This window comes from Scyliorhinus canicula, chromosome 8 (genome assembly GCF_902713615.1).
Source record: "Scyliorhinus canicula chromosome 8, sScyCan1.1, whole genome shotgun sequence".
NCBI classification, from domain to species: domain Eukaryota; kingdom Metazoa; phylum Chordata; class Chondrichthyes; order Carcharhiniformes; family Scyliorhinidae; genus Scyliorhinus; species Scyliorhinus canicula.
This window is the reverse complement of record NC_052153.1, coordinates 103,023,419-103,042,849: the sequence shown is the minus strand read 5'-3', so window position 1 is coordinate 103,042,849 and position 19,431 is coordinate 103,023,419. Positions and strand designations below refer to the sequence as shown.

The 19,431-nt window shown below is 49.6% G+C and overlaps 1 protein-coding gene across 1 annotated transcript in view; it reads left to right on the top strand.

Moving 5' to 3' along the window:
* LOC119970422 (golgin subfamily A member 4-like) overlaps nt 1–18,293 on the top strand; it is a 529,556-nt gene extending 511,263 nt beyond the window's left edge. The window contains exons 28-30 of the mRNA XM_038805016.1: nt 1,850–1,989; nt 4,110–4,181; nt 16,663–18,293. Coding sequence (XP_038660944.1) covers nt 1,850–1,989; nt 4,110–4,181; nt 16,663–16,712 — 262 coding nt within the window. The 3' untranslated portion in view covers nt 16,713–18,293. The remainder of the gene's footprint in view (nt 1–1,849; nt 1,990–4,109; nt 4,182–16,662) is intronic.
* Nucleotides 18,294–19,431: the final 1,138 nt, after the last annotated feature.

The window sequence follows — 19,431 nt, the reverse complement described above, 5'->3', positions numbered from 1 at the left end:
CCTGTGGTTGCTTCAGAGGATTATCCATATCCAGTGGTACTCCAAGAATCTGGGGATGGGGCCTGCCCCACCCCTACTCAAACCATAGCCCAGAATTGGGTTCACAGAGTCCAGATTTTTTTGGTTCAACGAACCTGACCTTTAAAAATGGCCATCCCAGGTTGGAGTTTTGGTGGGGTTGGCTGAAAAAGGAGTAGTCGGAACAGGCAACCCCGGAATGAGTGCAGAAGCTGCCTGGTGCAGAGGTGTGCAATGTACAAGGCCTGCTTCTGTGCTCCAGCACTGTGTTTAAATAAATAAAACTTAAGAAAACAAAACACAACTCTCCAATCCTCACTCCCCGCACACTCCCTGTACCCCATTCACGCTAATCCATGTCCCCATCTAACCCATTGTTCCATACTCCCATGTCAACTCAATGCCTCTCTACCTGTCCCATACCCCTACGCCAAATTAATACCCTCTACTCACCCCCATTGCTCCATTACCAATTTAATATCAACCAATGCTGAACCATGCCCCCTATCCAACACTCGCTTCCCTTACCCCTTCATGTCAACTCATCTAGTATGCTTGGCCAATTCCTTGTCAGCTTTGACACTTTGGGGGCAGCTTTGAAAGATTAGCACTTCCTGGACAGCTTTGCCAGTTTTGACACTTGCTGGACAGCTTAGACACTTCCTGGACAGTTTTGACAGCTGTGCAGCTCTTTAACAATTCCTTGACAGCTGCACAGTTCCTTGACAGCTTGGCCTTTCCAATGAGCTTGCACATAAAAGTGTATAATCATATTTTAACAAACCCAAAGGCCACCTTAACTCTTGTAAAGGGTGCCTTTCCTCTCCCAAAGGTGCTCCAGGACCCTATTCAAAGTGGTACCTTACCTCCCAAAGGGATAAGATGGTTTTGTAGACCTCGAATGAGTCCACACCGAATAGTTTAAATGACATATAGTTTTATTACAATAAACTGTTATTTGAAAACATGAAAGATTCCTGCCGGGTCTCTCCCGTTGTTATCAAAACAGGCCAACTTTACACAAGAGCTAATCGAACATGGTTTACGATTCCGCGCTCCCTTAAAGGGGCAGCTCTTATTCGGGGAGGTTGCCAGCCTGTAAGCCCCGTGCTGGTTATGTCACCTGGCTATCCAAATGCATTCACCAAGTTCAGGCATCCTCTAACCTGTTCTAATCGGCACATTTTGGATTCCGCACTCTGTTTTTCCAAAGCCCCACTGCAGTGGAGGCAGCTGGTGATTTAAATTGCCAGCTACTGTGGTGATATGTCTGTAAACAATATTGTATATAGTTGGTGGTGCAACCTCCAACCAGCAGTACAGATCCACCATGCAGTCTCGAGACAGTGGTCTTGTGACAAAGCACTCAGATATAAATCAGGGCAGATCCGGTGATCCTCAGAAGGTCATAAGACGTACATGAGGACAGTCATGCATAGGGTTAGTTCCAGGGGAGTGTAAAGAAACTCCATGATAATAATCTTTATTGTGCCATGTGCATAAGATTTACTCGCGGATTGATTTTTTTTGTGGTGGGTAAGTCGTTACTGGCGGAGGTGGTGGCGATTGTGGTCTTGCACCATCATCCCTCCCTTTTACATCTGGTCTTGATGACCAAACTTAAAAATGTAAAAAAAAATATGATGAAAAGCAGATCAAAAAGCAGGATGTTGCAGTAATTCCAAATTTCCAATTTAAGATTGAAGCACTAAATATCACAAATCTCCATATAATGGAGCCCATTATTTTATATGACCCGATGATATTCTGATAGTAGAACAATGTGAGCTGCTTAATAAAGTCAGAAACAAATTCATTGTTATCAATATAGTTGTAAGGTGCCACAGCTGACGCTTGGAGAAGAAAAAACAAAGAATCTTTTAGCTCATAACAAGCTCCAAAGTTACTCCACACCAAAGTACCCGACTTTGCACCACGTACCTTTCCTAAAGAGTGCCTGCGAAATTGAAGGTAAGCAACTTTATTACACTGCTTGTTGCAACTCCTACAAACGAGCAAAGTTTGACAGAGAAGGCTCCGAAAGTATCTGGCATTCAAGAGTCTCCACAGATTTTTGTCCTTGTAGTTGGGGCAAATTTATTCAAACCCTATTCTGTATTCATTAATTTACAAATAAGCACTTTTAGAAGAGCTGTGATTAATGTGTTAGAAGTTTATTTACCCTTGTGTGAACGTATTGCTGCTACAATTCACCACTGTAATGCATGGAATGGTATTGTATGATGTTGATGCCCTTGTGGGCTCCGCCTATGGCTCCGCCCCTTCGGGGGAGGTATATAGATCGGCAGCCTGTAGGCAGCACTCAGTACAGAGCAGTCGCAGGCAGGCACAGATCTAGCCGATTAAAACCACTGTTCACTTCTACTCAACGTTTCGTGTGAATTGATGGTCGCATCAACCCTCCTACAAATGGTGAAAACATAGACCAGATAGAGAGAAAATGTACCTTTAACATGCACCAGTAACATAGCTGAACCACAGCTTCAAAAAATCACTAGACAGAAACTCATGAGGATATGACCAATCTTTCCCAAGCCGTCTTTCCAGAGGTGGAGGGTTCCTACCAGGAGCACAATTCCACAAAAATACTCTTTAAAGTGCATGTATAATAGTTTAGTTCAAAGGCGATTTGCTGCAGTTTTAACGGCTACTTGTGAACTTACCAATATCCGTACCTTAATTATCAGACTACGTACTGCAGTTCATTTAAAAAAAAAATTATTTTACTACAATCATGTATCAAAACGTATCAAAACAAAACAAAGGTCGGCGCGGTAGCACAGTGGTCAGCACAGTTGCTTCACAGCTCCAGGGTCCCCGGTTCAATTCCCGCCTTGGGTCACTGTATGTGCGGAGTCTGCACGTTCTCCCCGTATCTGCGTGCGTTTCCTCTGGGTGCTCTGGTTTCCTCCCACAGTCCAAAGGTGTGCAGGTTAGGTGGATTGGCCAGGCTAAATTGCACTTAGTATCCAAAAAGGTTGGGTTGGGGTAAGGGGATAAGGTGAAGGTGTGGGCTTGGGTAGGGCCGAATGGCTTCCTTCTGCATTGTAAATAATATGAAAATAGGTTACAGCAAATAAACACCCCAGGAAACATACCTTCCAGCAATCAACTAAACAGTCTTTACAAATTCTTTCCCTTTTTCACCCCCCCATCCCCCGCGACGAACAGCTCTTCAAACACAGTCACAAACATCCCCCACCTCTTCTCAAACTCCCTGCAGAGCCCCTTAACCCATACTTTATCTTCTCCAACCGCATGAAGTCATACAGGTCACGCAACTAAGCTGCTACCGCCGATGGCGATGCCGACCGCCACTCCAGTAAAATTCACCGCCGTGCAATCAGAGAGGCGAAGGCCATGACATTGGTCCTCCTCCTCTCCATGAGCTCCGGCTTCTCTGCAATCCCAAGTATCGCCACCATAGGGTCCAGGTCCTCCTCACTATCCTGGCTAAGACCACGAACACTCCTACCCAAAATCTTCCCAATTTTTCGCAACATCAAAACATATGCGCATGATTCGCTGGTCCCTGCCCACACCTCTCACACTCATCTGCTACCCACTGAAAGAACCCACTCATTCTCGCCGCAGTCAAATTCAACCTATGCACCACCTTAAACTGTATCAAGCTCATCCTTGCACAAGAGGAGGTCCCGTTTTCCCTATGCAGTGCCTCACTCCATACTCCCCAATTGATCTCCCCTCCCAACTCCGCTTCCCATTTCTCCTTGATCTTTACCATCTGCTCAACTCCCTGCTCCCCCAGCCACTTGTATATATCCCCAATTCTTCCCTCCCCTTCCATATCCAGAAGCAGCAGTCGCTCCAGCAGAGTACTGCAGTTCATTTTAAGTCTAGAGAGGAGTTTGGCAAAATATCTGAATACCAGGTCAGCAAAGGGCGCACTTACAAGTTCAGACCTCGTATGCAATTTAGACTCCAAAGATTTCTGAAGTTTTTCAGACTCTTTATGAACGATGCTAATATGTAATTTTAAGTTGATAAGAATTGAAGGTGCATCATTTAATTATCACATTATCATGTGACTTTTTACTTTGGTTTAATAGAGTTGCATACACACAAACTTCCACCAATAAAGAATTCATCTGAAGCTAACCTTAGACCACACAGCAGGAAAGGTATGTTCATTAAGCATTTAAAAAGTGCTGAATGTATATAAAATTGAAGGCTTCAACTTTCCTGTGCTGTTGTGTCAGGAAACTAGAATAATCTTGGCAGGCAGGATAGGAAGTTTAGATAAGAAGCTTTCCTGCCAGATAACTGCCCCCAAAACCACTTATGTGGCCCATGCTGGAAGTCTGGATTTGTAGATTTTGCATCAGCAGAAAATTAGCATCACTTCAAAAACTGCTCTGAATGAAACATGACTAACAGATTTATTTGTTTGTTCTTCTGTCTTGCTTTGCTTGTACATGCACTTACTGTTTGCAATATTTCACACTTCAAAAAGCTAACAATGCAGCCTGTGCTACCAATAGTATCAAGCACAGAGAAATTAGGCAGGATTTTCTGTAATGGAACGGGATGTGGCATCTGGGTAAAATGGAGGTCCCAACCCCACATCATGTCAGGAACAGTAACCAAATGTCAATTTTAATTCTATTGCGCAATTAGCATCCAAAGCGTGTATGTATTCACTGGCCAATAGCACGCCCTCCAGCACTGAATTGTTTAAATTCACTTCTGGGATTTGGGCGACGCTGGTTGGCCAGCATTTATTGCCCATCCCGAGTTGACCTTCAGATGGAGGTGGTGAGTTGCCTTCTTGAACCGTTGCAGTCCTTGAGGTGTGGGTAGACCCACTGTGCTGTTAGGAAGAGCGTTCCAGGATGTTTCCCCAGCGACAGGGAAGGAATGGCGATGTATTTCCAAGTCAGGGTGATGAGTGACTTGAAGTGGCAGCCTGCCATGTAGATAAGGGAGAGAGGACCTTCACTTGGAGGTGCCATCTCAGCACTTTTAACCCCTCCACAGGAAGGCTTGCAGCCACAGCCATGTACCATGTACAAAGGTTACACAGCTGCTGGAGGGGGCTCGGGGTTTGAAAGTGATCGTGGGAGTCTGCCGCTGAGAAGATGCTTCGAGGCATCTGTTACGCTTCTACACTGAAGTGGGCCAGTAAGCTGCCAGGAGAATGCCAGTCACACTCTGATCAACAGTCTGGATTTATCTTTTAATTGGCTTAACCATGGTATCCACCGCTTGTGGACAGCTAGGCACTCCATGTCTGATTCAACTTCCTGGAAATTAGCCAAGAATCAGGTCTATGGCATGGAATGGCACTTTGGTAGGATGAATAAAGGAGCTGAATATTATTTAAATGGAGAAGGGCTGCAGAAAACTGCAGCACAGAGAGAAATGGGGGTGCTCATGTATCAACTTGATTGGTGGGCTTCATTGGTGGCAAAATGATATAGTCACTGGACTAATAACCCAGAGGCCCAAGCTAATGCCCTGGGGACATGGCAGCTGCTGGGATTTGTATTTGATTAATTAATATATTCAATAAAACTCAATAAAAAAATCTAGAATATAAAGCTGGTTTCAATCATTGTTTTGATGGAACGATCTTCGATCGTTGTAAAAACCCATCTGCTTCACTAATGTTCTTTAGGAAAGGAAATCTATGTGATTCTAGATGTATAGAAACATAAAATTTACAGTGCGTAAGTAGGCTATTCGGCCCATCAAGTCTGCACCGGGCCTTAGAAAGAGCACCCCACTTAAGCCCACGCCTCCACCCTATCCCCGCAACCCAGCAACCCCACCTAACATTTTTGGACATTAAGGGCAATTTATCATGGCCAAGCCACCTAACCTGCACATCTTTGGACTGTGGGAGGAAACCGGAGCACCTGGAGGAAACCCATACAGACATGGGGAGAACGTGCAGATTCCGCAGAGACAGTGACCGAAGCCGGGAATTGAACCTGGGACCCTGGAGCTGTGAAGCAACTGTGCTAACCATTGTGCTGCCGTGCTGCCCATGTACAATGATGTGGTTGCCTCTTACCTGTCCTCTGAGCTTAACAAGTCATTCAGCTGCATCAAACGGCTACAGAAAGGTCAAAAAGGAATAAAATCTACTCCCCCCAACCCCACTCTATTGGCCGTTGGCTACAAACAGGTCCTGGAACTAATTCCACGCCTTGTTGAAGCCTTCCTCCAACCCCCAGATGGCGAATTTGATTTTCTCCAGATGAACAAATTCCAACAGGTCAGACAGCCAGTCTGCAGCTTTGGGTGGTGCTGCTGATTGCCAGCCGAGCACTATTTGAGGGAGTCAAAGGCAAGGGTGTTGCCCCCCCCCCCCCCATGAATAATTCTGGCTGGTCTGACATATCACAGACTGCCACTTTTGGGCTGAGCTTCACCCTCACCCCCACAACCTCGGACATTGCTTCAAAGAAGGCTGTCCAAAACCCAACAAGCCTGGGACATGTCCAGAACAAGTGGGTGTGGTTGGCCAGGCCTCCCTGGCACCATTTACATTTGTCCTCCACCTCCGAGATGAACCTGCTCATTCGGGTACTGGTTAGGTGTGTTCTGTGCACCACTTTCAGCTACATTAGGCTTAGCCTTGCGCATGTGCAGGTGGAGTTTGCCCTATTCAATGCTTCAGTCCAGAGTCTATTTCTATCCCTTGTTCTTACTCCCATTTTTCCTGTGTCTCATCCAGCGGGGAACATGCCTCCTCTAACAGTCTTCCATACAGGTGCCCACAGTTCCTCCCACGTAAGTTGAAGTAGGCGAGCCATGGTTAGCAAAAGGAAGAGAAGGGTGAGGGGAGGAGCAGAGGATGATGGGGTGGGTAAAAATCGACAAGAAGACCGCCGGATGCAAGGGGCACAGAGGCAAAGGGATAAACCCAAGGGCAAAAAGAGGACTAGAAGGCATAGTGACAAACAATAAAGCACAAACCTGGGCCAACAGCAGGCAACATTACAGAGGCTGGCTGACCAACTAAAATACAGCCACCAAAGAGAGACGAAGCAGGCAACTATAAATAGGTACAGCAGATCTAGTGTGTTCGCTCTCGGGCGAACTTGTTTGACTTTCTTCTTCTTTCTCAGTAATACTATTATTAAATGTCCTTGTCTTCCAGTAACATTTATCTCTTTTGGTTCTTTTTCTGTATAAACTAGAACCACATCCTGATTGCTTTCTGTAAAATATTACTCGCAGGTCCGACACCCGTTACCTAAAATTCAAACTAGAAATATATAAATAGAAAACAAATTGTCAAATGTAAAATGTGAAAATCCAATAAAACATTTTTTTTTAAGGAATAAAATGGAACAGAACACTAGACATCAGCTTAGGCACCAAAACTAAGAACAGACATCCAACCCTGCAAAACCATCCTTACTAACATTCGGGGGCTTACCCCAGAATTGGGACTGCTGACCCACAGACCAGTCAAACATAGTTACAATCACACCCATTGAATTGTGCCTTACAGACAATTTCCCAGACTCCACCATCCCCTGTCCAACCCAGGGCTTATCCAGCCAAGGTGGCAGAACTGTAGTCCTCACCAACTGCTAGCCATGCTTGCTTGATTGGAGAGACTGTCCTCTTGCTCCCATCCTTGGAGAGCCCACCTCACTGCAACACCCTCAGATCCAATATCTGGATCTCCAGTTAAGAGTGAGAGACTTAATGAACAGCATTCTCAGGTCTCCTATCCATTCTTGTGATTGTCGCAGTCTAAAAACTCCAACTGCCGGTGAGCCCTTTTAACTTCCATCATGGTCCCTTTAATTAGAAATCCTTCCTTCAGCAGGGACTAAATGCTGAAAATTCCGTCCATTATCTTTCTCAGGGTGTGGGAGATCCCGAACCTCGCCTATTTAAAGTAGCTGAAAGGAGTCCAAATAGAAGATTCAGCTAAGTCTACTCTTTCTCCTGCAGGTGTAGTCAAGTTTACACATTAGCCAGCTGAATTCCTTTTTCCCATTATCAGGAAATTCTGGGTCCTCGGCACCATGAGGCAGCAGTGCTAACCACTGCATCACCGTGCTGCTCCTTCTTCTTTCCATCTTTGTATGCCCACCCAACATTTTTGTCCGTTGTTGAAAATCTCTCTCCCACGTCTATCTCTCTGCTGCAGGCTTTGCCCACACCAGGATCCTGGAATTGCAGCATGGCATCCCCAAGATAATAGGTGTGATATAACGGGAGAAACACTAAGTGCCATAGCGGGCACGACTTCCTGGGTGCTTCCCGACCGTCGTCCCGGCAAGCCCGCAGCCCGTATCTGATAGCAATTAATCCCGGAAATGATCCTCCACGGGCTTCACAGTAAAAATGGCTGTCCGCCAGCTGATTGGCCTGGACCATGCCAAGCTGCTCCCTTCTAACAAGTGGGAGCAGCTCATGAACCGCTCCCCCCAAGCACACTCCAGTCAGCACACAGTCATGCCACCATGGAGACCTGCTCCACACTTTGGGGATGCCGACCTGGCCAGGCTGTTGAATGTCATGGAGGTGAGACGGGACACCCTGTTGCCCTGAGGGCATTGGAGGATCAGCCACAGGGCCGCCATTGCTACTCCTAGTATAGTACCATGCTTGTGCCCTAGCACACCCTGGCACTCACCAGCACAAACCATCCATACCCAGCAGTGGCACCCACACATATCACCTGGTGTAGACACCCCCCCACCAAACCCCGATGCACCAAGCATGTGGCTCACGATGCCTTATCTTTGTTCCCACAGGAGAATTTAGCACATAATAGATGGGAAATGGCCCAAACAGATGGTCGGGTGCTGGACTTCATAGTCCTCATCGTTTATGAGAAATGGGCCCTGGAAATCGCGGGGTTGACCGAGGATAGAGCAGTCACTGACGGCAAGGTTGGCCTGTGCCGCAGAGGTGATGATTCACTGTCCCTGCACCCACATGACCTGTCGTAAGTGCGTTTTCACACCAGACAAAATTACCTTCCCTCCCACTCATCACATGTCCATTCACTCGCAGGATCTCCATCTGATAGAGCCCGGGCCATCTGGGGACCCCCCCCCCCCCGCTCCGAGGATGTAACCATCGATGCGTCATAGCTGTCATCCCTACCCTCCGCCAGTGCAGAAACACACCTTGGTGGGTGATATTAGTGGACAGGCTTCTGGGGCACATTCTGGTGAGCACCGGTTGCTGCCGCACATCAGGTGGAGGCAGGAACATCCGAGTGAGTCAGCAGTCGGAGAGCTGCTGGATCCCAGGACTCAGCTGGGTCCTGGTCAAATGCCGAGCCTCTGGACAAGGTTATCCTGGAGCTAATGCAGATGTTCGGCCACATCCGTGAGATTCAGGAGAGGTTGTCAACGATACTCTGGTGAGTGCATAGGCGATTAGAACTGTCCCAAGGACTGTGGGCGCAGGAGATGGCATCGGCAATGCATAGCACTAAGGCCAACACTGCCAGAGTGGCAACGCATAGAAAGCCTGGAGCATGATGCAGCGCCATGGGTGGTGGTGTCCCCAAAGCCCGGCTCGGTCTATGACAGCCATGACTGAGAGACTCAACAGCCTGTTCAGTCACTGAGGGACATCAACCGGAAGCAGGTGCACATTGCTGAGGCACTGCAGAGCACGTCCTAGGCACAGGTGAGCATTGCTAAGGCACTGTGGAGCAAGTCTCTGTCACTGAGGAATGTGTCCTACATGCAGGTGGACATTGGCAAGGCACTGTAGAGCGTGGACCAGTTACTGAGGAACATCGCTGAGGACGGCGACACCGTGGTGCAGACAACAGGGAACCGGCAGAGCCGGATGGTGCAGGGTACTCTGGAGCTCACTCCAGATGCCAATCCATCCCACGGAGTCCCCCAGAATCCAACGGGCACCATCTGGGAGAAGTTAGGGCTGGAGGCCGAACCAGAGCCTTCCAACAAGGAGACCGGCGGTCTCCAGATCTTCCGAGTACTCCCCCCCCCCCCCCCCCCACCCTCCCCCCCCCCCCACCCACCACTCCTTACCCCAGCGCATCTCAAAGTCAGCGGGCAGAACAGGGCAGCACGGCAATGCCAGTGTCATTGATAAGGTGGCCAGGGCCCTCGGGCAGGCCCTCCAGAGAGCGCACTCTAGGGTATCAAAGAATACAGGGTGCGAGAAGCAGCAGGCTGCCTCCACCTCCGATGTGCATCCTGGGGACACACCTAGACATGGCAGCAGAGCACAGAAGCTTAAGAAGATTGAGGATCACTGAGTGCGGGGTGCCATCGGTAGCTAGGGACAGTTAGGGTTTTGAATGTTCACAACTACAATGTGTTACATCTGTTCCATGTGAAGCCTCTGTCACATTATTCCACATGGTGGGCCAGCCTGCATCCTCATCCCCTGTTTCCCTCTGCTACACCCCCACCCCTAGATCAAGAGCTACTGATGCATGCCATGTGCAGGTGATGGGTATGCTCATGCCTTCAGCAGAAAGACAGGAGTCAATCTATGGCATTGAATGAGAAGCATCAGACCTCAGCTCACAACGGGTTATCATCACTCTCCTGCCTTGTATAATGACCCGCTGACAGTGCCAACACCAGTCCATCACAATGGAGTGATGTTACACAGACCCCGGGAGAGTGGAACAGGGTAGTTGGAGAGGGAGGGTGGAAATAGGTGGAAGGGTGGGAATGGGGGTGGCCAATGGGTGGGGGGGACAGGGGGGTTAGATGACGGACAAAGTCCCATCCCATGAGAGGCCGGTGAAGATGAGGTCCTCCCTGGCCCTCCGGGCATGCCGGATCCTCGCTGCCATCGCCGCCTGTCCTCCTTCCCCCGGCTGCTTCTGTAGGTCCTCCTCAGGCTTGTCCTCCAGCCCCTCTTGGTCCGGCCCCTCCTAGTCCTTCTCAGATGAGGCCGCATGTCTTTGCTCCTCCAGCATGCCACCCCGCTGCTGTGCCAGGTTGTGAAGGGCACAACAGACCACCACAAGGTGGGAGACCCTCTGTAGAGGTTGTGGTGGTATGATTAGCATAGCTGCCTGCCATTGGTGCAGAACACCGGCATACCATTGGCCCTGGTTGGTCATGTGCCTCTCGACCGATTGGTTGAGACCAGTCATGTGACGTCTCCCCGATTGGTCGAGAGGCTGAGTTAACCCCGCCTCCAAGGCGGGGTATAAATACCCAGTACGCCCTGCGGTTGTCCTTCTACTGTAATCGACCGCAGGGCTAACATCTAGTAGATTAAAGCCATACTTTTGTTCAGCAACTCATCTCGCGTTCAATTGATGGTACATCAATTTAATCTACTTGAAATTTGAAGATGGAGCTCCGGATCAAGCCCAAATGCCTCCGCATCAGCCCGCAAACTCCGAAAGCATCGAAAATCTTCAGGCATTGGCTGGCGTGTTTCGATAGCTATCTGGCGACCGCAAGCAGCCACCCCCAACATGGCACAGAAGCTTCATATTCTCCATTCCAGCGTGGGCATGGCAGCCTACGCGATGATAGGGGAAGAAAAGGAATATGACGTGGCCATGGATACGCTAAAAGGACAATTTCTTAAGCCGGTAAACCGAGTGTTCGCCTGACATCTGCTGGCTACCAGACAACAGTTCCCCGGTGAGTCCTTAGACGATTTTTACCGGGCCCTCGCTGTCCTGGGGAGGAATTGCGCCTGCCTCCAAGTTTCAGCCACTGAGCACATGGAACTTTTGATTAGAGATGCATACGTGGCTGGGATGCAGTCTGCCGCTACCCGCCAGCGGCTGCTGGAAAAAGACGACCTCAGCCTAACTGAGGCATGAACTCTCTCCAACTCACTGGAGGTCGCCGACTTAAACGCCCGCGCCTATGTCCCCAGCCGTGCTGCAGCGCCCTGGGCCTCCTGGCACGCATCCCCACCGCCATCCGCTGCTCCCGACCCCCCTCAGGCCTGCGCCGCGGGACGCCCCGACAAGTCCGCGGGGCCCCGCTGCTATTTCTGTGGGTTTGCCAAACCCCCTCGCCCGCGCTGCCCGGCCCGTTCTGCCCTTTGTAAGAGCTGCGGGAAGAAGGGCCATTTTCCGGCGGTCTGCCAGGCCAAATCGGTCGCTGCTGTGCCGCGCAGCGACCGGGGATCTCCTCTTCCGGGCCCTTCCAGTGCACCGCACCAATCTCCTCCCCCCCCCCGCCCCCGGGCCCCTGCGCCCGGCCTGCGCGCCTCTCTGCCCCTGCTCTCGGCCGCTCCGATCGGCCCGCCGGCACCACTAACCCCTCCCTTCCAGCGCACCGCACCAATCCCCCCCGCCCCCGGGCCCCTACGCCCGGCCTGTGCGCCTCTCTGCCCCGGCTCTCAGCCGCTCCGATCGGCCCGCCGGCACCGCTAACCCCGCCCCCAGCAACCATGAGGGTCCTGTGGGCGCCGCCATCTTGGGCCCCGGACGCTACGTGCGGGTCCTGGGCGCCGCCATCTTGGGGCCCCGACTCCACGTGCGGGTCCTGGTCGCCGCCATCTTGGGCCCCGACCCCATGTGTGGGTCCTGGCCGCCGCGATCTTGGGGCCCCGACTCCATGTGCGGGTCCTGGGCGCCGCCATCCTGGACTGGCACACAAGGTCCTGCCAGCACCCACTCGGCCGACGACGGCGACGACGATGGATCTTCTCCACGGCTCATGGCCATTCAGCTCGACCAGTCACGTCCACGCCAAGACGACGACGCAAATCCACCTCAATGGGCACGAGACGGGCTGCCTGCTGGACTCCGGGAGCACGGAAAGCTTTGTACACCCTGACACGGTAAGACGCTGCGCGCTCCCTGTCCACCCTGTAAAACACAAAATCGGGTTAGCCTCAGGTTCGCACTTCGTCCGCATCACCGGGTGCTGCATCGCGGACCTCATGGTCCAAGGGAAGGTTTTAAAAAATTATAAACTCCTTATCCTCCCCGACCTTTGCACACCGGCACTCCTAGGACTGGACTTCCAGTGCAACCTGCAGAGCTTGACCTTCCAATTCGGCGGCCCTATACCCCCCCTCACTGTCTGCAGCCTCGCGTCCCTCAAAGTGGACCCCCCCTCCTTGTTTTCTAATCTCACCCACGATTGCAAACCCGTCGCGACCCGGAGCAGACGGTACAGCACCCAGGACCGGACCTTCATCATGCTGAAGGAAGGGGTCATTGAGGCCAGCAGCAGTCCCTGGCGAGCCCAAGTGCTGGTGGTCCGGACTGGTGAGAAAAACCGGATGGTCATCGACTACAGCCAGACCATCAACCGGTTTATGCAACTGGACGCGTGTCCTCTCCCCCATATTTCCGCCATGGTAAACGAGATTGCGAAATACAAAGTCTTCTCCACGGTGGACCTCAAGTCCGCTTATCACCAGCTCCCCAACTGCGCGAGTGACCGCAAGTACACCGCGTTCGAGGCAGATGGGCGCCTCTACCACTTCCTCAGGTTTCCATTCGGTGTCTCAAATGGGGTCTCGGTCTTCCAACGGGAGATGGACCGAATGGTCGACAAGTGCGGATTACGGGCTACCTTCCCGTATCTCGATAATGTCACCATCTGCGGCCACAACCAGCAGGACCATGACACCAACCTCCGAAAACTCCTCCAAACCGCAAAACTCCTTAACCTAACTTACAATAAGGATAAGTGCGTGTTTAGCACCGACCGTCTAGCCATCCTCGGCTACGTAGTGCGTAATGGAGTGATAGGCCCCGACCCCGAACGCATGCGCCCCCTGATGGAACTCCCTCTCCCCAATACCCTCAAATCCCTTAAACGCTGCCTGGGTTTCTTTGCTTACTACGCCCAATGGGTTCCCAATTACGCCGACAAGGCCCGCCCCTCATTCAGTCCACGACCTTCCCGCCTTCGTCAGAGACCTGCCAGGCCTTTAGCCGCATCAAAGTGGACATTGCAAAGGCCACGATGCGCGCCATCGACGAGTCCCTCCCCTTCCAGGTCGAGAGCGACGCATCAGAAGTAGCTCTGACGGCCACCCTGAACCAAGCGGGCAGACCCGTGGCCTTCTTCTCCAGAACCCTTCAGGCTTCCGAACTCCGCCACGCCTCAGTGGAAAAGGAAGCCCAGGCCATAGTCGAAGCTGTGCGACATTGGAGGCACTATTTGGCCGGCAGGAAGTTTACCCTCCTCACAGACCAACGGTCAGTGGCCTTCATGTTCGATAATGCACAGAGGGGCAAGATTAAGAACGACAAGATCTTGCGGTGGTGGATCGAGTTGTCCACATACAACTATGATATCTTGTATCGTCCTGGGAAGCTCGATGAGCATCCTGATGCCCTGTCCCGCGGTACCTGCGCCAGCGCGCAGATAGACCGCCTCCGTTCCCTCCACGCGGACCTCTGCCATCCAGGGGTGACCCGCTTCTATCATTTCATAAAGACCCGCAACCTGCCCTACTCCATCGAGGAAGTCAGGACAGTAACCCGTGACTGCCACATCTGCGCAGAGTGCAAACCGCACTTCTACCGCCCTGAGCGCGCGCATCTGATCAAAGCATCCCGCCCCTTCGAACGTCTCAGCATCGACTTCAAGGGGCCCCTTCCCTCTAGCAACCACAACATTTACTTCCTGATGGTGATCGATGAATACTCCCGCTTCCCCTTCGCCATTCCCTGCCCCGACATGACCACATCGACCGTCATTAAGGCCCTCCTCTCCATTTTCTCCCTGTTCGGCTACCCCGCGTACATACATAGCGATCGGGGGTCCTCATTTATGAGGACGACCAGCTATAACCCCCGGGGTAACGGACAGGTCGAGCGGGAGAATGGTACCATCTGGAAGACCATCCTACTGACCCTCCGGTCCAGAGTTCTCCCTATTTCCCGATGGCAAGAGGTTATCCCCGATGCCCTACATTCTATCCGCTCCCTCCTCTGTACCACAACTAACCAAACACCTCATGAACGTCTTCTGGTTTTCCCCAGGAAGTCGTCCTCCGGATCCCCTCTCCTGACGTGGCTGGCCGCCCCCGGACCCATCTTGCTCGGGAAGCATGTGCGGGTGCACAAGTCCGACCCGTTGGTGGAACAAGTCCAGTTACTCCACGCTAACCCGCAGTATGCGTATGTGGAGTACCCCGACGGTCGGCAGGACGCGGTCTCCCTTCGGGACCTTGCACCCGCCGGCGTGCGGCCTCCCCCCCCTTCACCACAGACCCCCCTCCCCTTTTCCCGCAGCGCCCCACCCTGGCCACCCCTTCCTCATCCATGACGTCTCCACCACCAGCCCGGGGTACGGAGACAGTTCAAGGACCGTCGCTCCCGGAGTCGAGGACATCAGCTGAACCACCACCATCAGCTGAACCAACGTCACTAACTCCCCTGCGGCGGTCTGCCAGGACGTCACGGGCAACGAAAAGGCTGATCGAGTCCATTTAACTTCAACACCACTATGGACCTTGTATGGACCCTATGTACTGTTGCGAAATGTCTGGGCCAGTGGAAAGCCAAGGATAATTTTTTTTTGTTCTCTCCTTACTACTCATACCGCCAGTTCTCCCCCCCCCAGTTCTCGTTGACCCCCCCCCCCCCCCCGGCTTCTTTCTCCGCAAGGGGTGAATGTGGTGGTATGATTAGTATAGCTGCCTGCCATGGTGCAGAACACCGGCTTACCATTGGCCCTGGTCGGTCATGTGCCTCTCGACCGATTGGTTGAGACTAGTCATGTGACGGCTCCCCGATTGGTCAAGAGGCTGAGTTAACCCCGCCTCTGCAGTCGTCCTTCTACTGTAATCGACCGCAGGGCTAACATCTAGTAGATTAAAGCCATACTTTTGTTCAGCAACTCGTCTCGCGTTCAATTGATGGTACATCAGAGGTGTACTGCAGTGCACCACCAGAGTGGTCCAGGCATAAGATCTGCATTTTGAGCACGCTGATGCACCACTCAATGACAGTGCGGTTGGCAACATAAGGTCACTGCCTCTATCTCCGGCCTCCGCACTGGCATCATCAGTCAGGACCTCAGCCGGTTCCCCTTATCGGCCAAGGACCAACCCATCATCCTGGGGTGGTCCTCGAAAACTCAAGATCTCTGAGTGTCCCAGGATATAACTGTAATGAACACTTCCTGGGAAGCATGCACACAAATGCAAGTTCCGGAGGTGGTGGTCACACATGAGATGAACATTCAAAAAAATGTTGAGTACCTACTATTGTTTTGTATTATACTTATTATTGTTTGCAGCACATTATTATGGGGAGATGGTGGCATAGTGGTATTGTCACTGGACTCGTAAACCAGAAACCCAGAGTAATGCTCTGGAGACGCAGGTTCAAATCCTACCACAGCAGATAGTGAAACGTGAATTCCACAAAATATCTGGAATCAAAAGTCTAATGGTGACCACGAAACCATTGTCAATTGTTGTAAAAGCCCACCTGGTTCATTATTGTCCTATAGGGGAGGAAATCTGTCATCCTTGCCTGGTCTGGCCTACATGTGACTCCAGACCCACAGTAATGTGGGCGGCTCTTAACTGCCCTCTCAAGGTCAATTAGGGATAAACCAGCTGTCTACGTGCCATGAACAAATAAAAAAATAATGTTAAAAAAAAATTGCATTTTCATGATCTGCTAATTTCCTGAAACTAAGCTTTACGTTATACAAATGAGACTTGTCTGTTCAATTATAGAGATGTTTGAAGATGCTCATGACCAAAATACAGCCTCATCTCATCATTGAGTATTTCTGTCCGCCTGCCAAATCTGTCAATCTGTACCTCAGAAGTCAGACAATTGGATTTGTCTTTCAAGTCACCTTCGTATTCACAAGAAGAAGATTTTCAAAAAATAAACTGTAGATATTTAAAATGTATTTGATTATTCAACAATTGAAATTGAAGAATACATTTTTGCTAGGTCTAGAGTGAATTACTCAGCAGATTTGATATTAGCGTCGGAGTCACAGTGCTTATTGAATGCTTTACTTAAATTTATAGCTGAACATTGATAGAGCTTAAAATACATGGTTCAGGAAGATTCGTTTCAACCTTTTACATTTTAAAAAATAAATTCAAATTCTTAGTTTTGGATATATCAGAAGTGAGGTCTTAAAGGAAATGTTGGAAATACTCAACAGATCTGACAGCATCTGCGGCGACATGGAGAGTGAACTGATCTCAACCTGAGATAATGGGTTGCACGTATTGGTGGTAATTGGGACACATCCATACCTTCAACACATCCACCCATGCCTTCAGTGTGCCCACCGACATAATCTACTGTGATCCAGACTCCCAATTGGCCACCTCCATACCTGTCATCCTAATTACGAAAGCAAGTCAGCTCCCAATGCTACAGGTCCAATCAGAGAGCCCACAACAATGTTAGGCTGACCGCCCCAGTGGGAGAGCTGGGTGCTGCCGAGGCAGACAGGTGACCACAGGGGTACTTCAGTAGAAAGGAGACCTCGGCCATCTGCATTAAAACTATAAATTAAAGAAGTCCAAGGCTGGTAGGGCCATTGGGTTGAAGGGCAAACCACCACGCCCCCAACAGGACAATTAACTGATGGGCCTGCGGCCTTTCAATCCCACATGCCCTTCCATATTATTCAGTGCTGAAACCTATTCAGCTTTCAATGTGCTCTATGTTCCATAATGTTGGAGCAAAAATATGTGCAAGTCAAAATTAATCCCTTCTTCCTTAGACCAAACCCCACAACACAGCTGGCGTACCTTAAAATAATTAAATGTTTCTTTCAGACGTCCTTCTCCTTTTAATCAGGCCATCCTTCCAATATGGTGCATATGGTGATTTGCCTTTGAAAGCCAAAATCTCAAAAGGCATGTTGTGCTCTTGCCCAAATGTTGTCACGTGAAGGGCAGTGAGCAGTCCTTAGCAGTACTGCCTTCCAACCATCTTCGCAACATTCTCAGTATGACACATACTGGGAGAACCGCAAATATAGTTTTTTGGGGTGATCTCATATTTTCACCTGAGGCCAGCTCAACTGGTGCAGACACATAACCAGCAAATGATTTGCTGTGGTCTTAGCATTACCATGCTTTAACTGTATTATTGGCCGCAATAACTTTACCTTCCTGATCCACTGTAAAATAAGCATTTGTAAATGAGATTTTAGACTAATAAATGTAGATTAAGGGACACTTTATACTCTTCACATAAAGGGGAGAGTGTTGGCTCTCTGCATATAATTACGTTGTATCTGTAAGTTTGCCTGTCAAAATAATGCAGACACAATGGAGCTGGAGTCACAGCTGTTTCTGTTTACTCTGCCTTATTTGTTTGCGAAGATTACTAATTAAACTATCAGTGTAAATCTAATGTGCCGTGTCTTGTTTTTTGGCCTCACCTTGGTAGATTTCTTTCTCTGCAATAGGTATAGTGAAATTATAAATCTATTCATTATAAACACATTTATATTTTTGGATATGATACAAAAGAAAAACTTGCCATTCCTTCACATCCTGGAATCAGTGGCAGAGATTCTTTGTCACATTCTGCTCAGTTTTGGGATGGTAATCAACACATTTGCACCACCACTACATGGAAAAATTTATCTGTTTGTACCATTATTTGCTTTTTTGGCATTTTCACCTCTTTTGCCACCTGCCTGTGTACAGTTGCTTAAGGGTTGCCCCACTTTGGATAGTACCATTGGGAATTTCCTTCTATTTTTGCTTTTAACGAGTAAAATAAATACTGTGGGCACATAACAATGTGCGTACCAATATCCCCACAAGAGTACACATAGAGACACTCCTGTCTGTATTTAACAGAAGAACCATCCTTGGGGAGGCTTTGCTTTCCGAAGAAAACTACTAGAGAGAAAGGCTACAAGAAAACATGCAGCTAATCTCATGCAATAAAACAGATTTTATTGCAAAACCCACCCACTTGTTAAAATAGGGTCTTAAGTGTCAGCTATCGGTTCCAACTAGACAAGTCATCATGCGTGTAGTAATTGAGTAATTTGTGTGAACTGCACACTGCAGTCAAAGTAGGTTCATTCACTAGATATAGTTCCTATTAACAGCAACTTGTACTAATATTGCGCTTTGAACGTAATAAAATGTCCCACAGTGCATTGCAGGAACATTTTAGAACAAAATAGAAAGGAGGCAAAAGAGCAAATGGCCAAAAGTTTGTCAAGGAGGTAGGTTTAAGGAGTGTCTTAAAGGAGGAAAGTGAGGCTCAGAAGCAGAGAGCTTAAGAGAAGATATTTCAGAGCTTAAGGCCTAGGTAGCTGAAGGCATAATCACCAATGGTGGCACATTTAAAATCACAGATGATCAAAAGGTCAGAAACAGCTGACCACAGCTATTTTGAAGGTTTGTGGCGCTGGAGATGTTTACGAAGATAGTGAAAGGCCAAGCTATGGAGAGATCTGAAAACAAGAATGAAAACTACTTAACCAGGAGTGTAGGTTGGCAATCGCA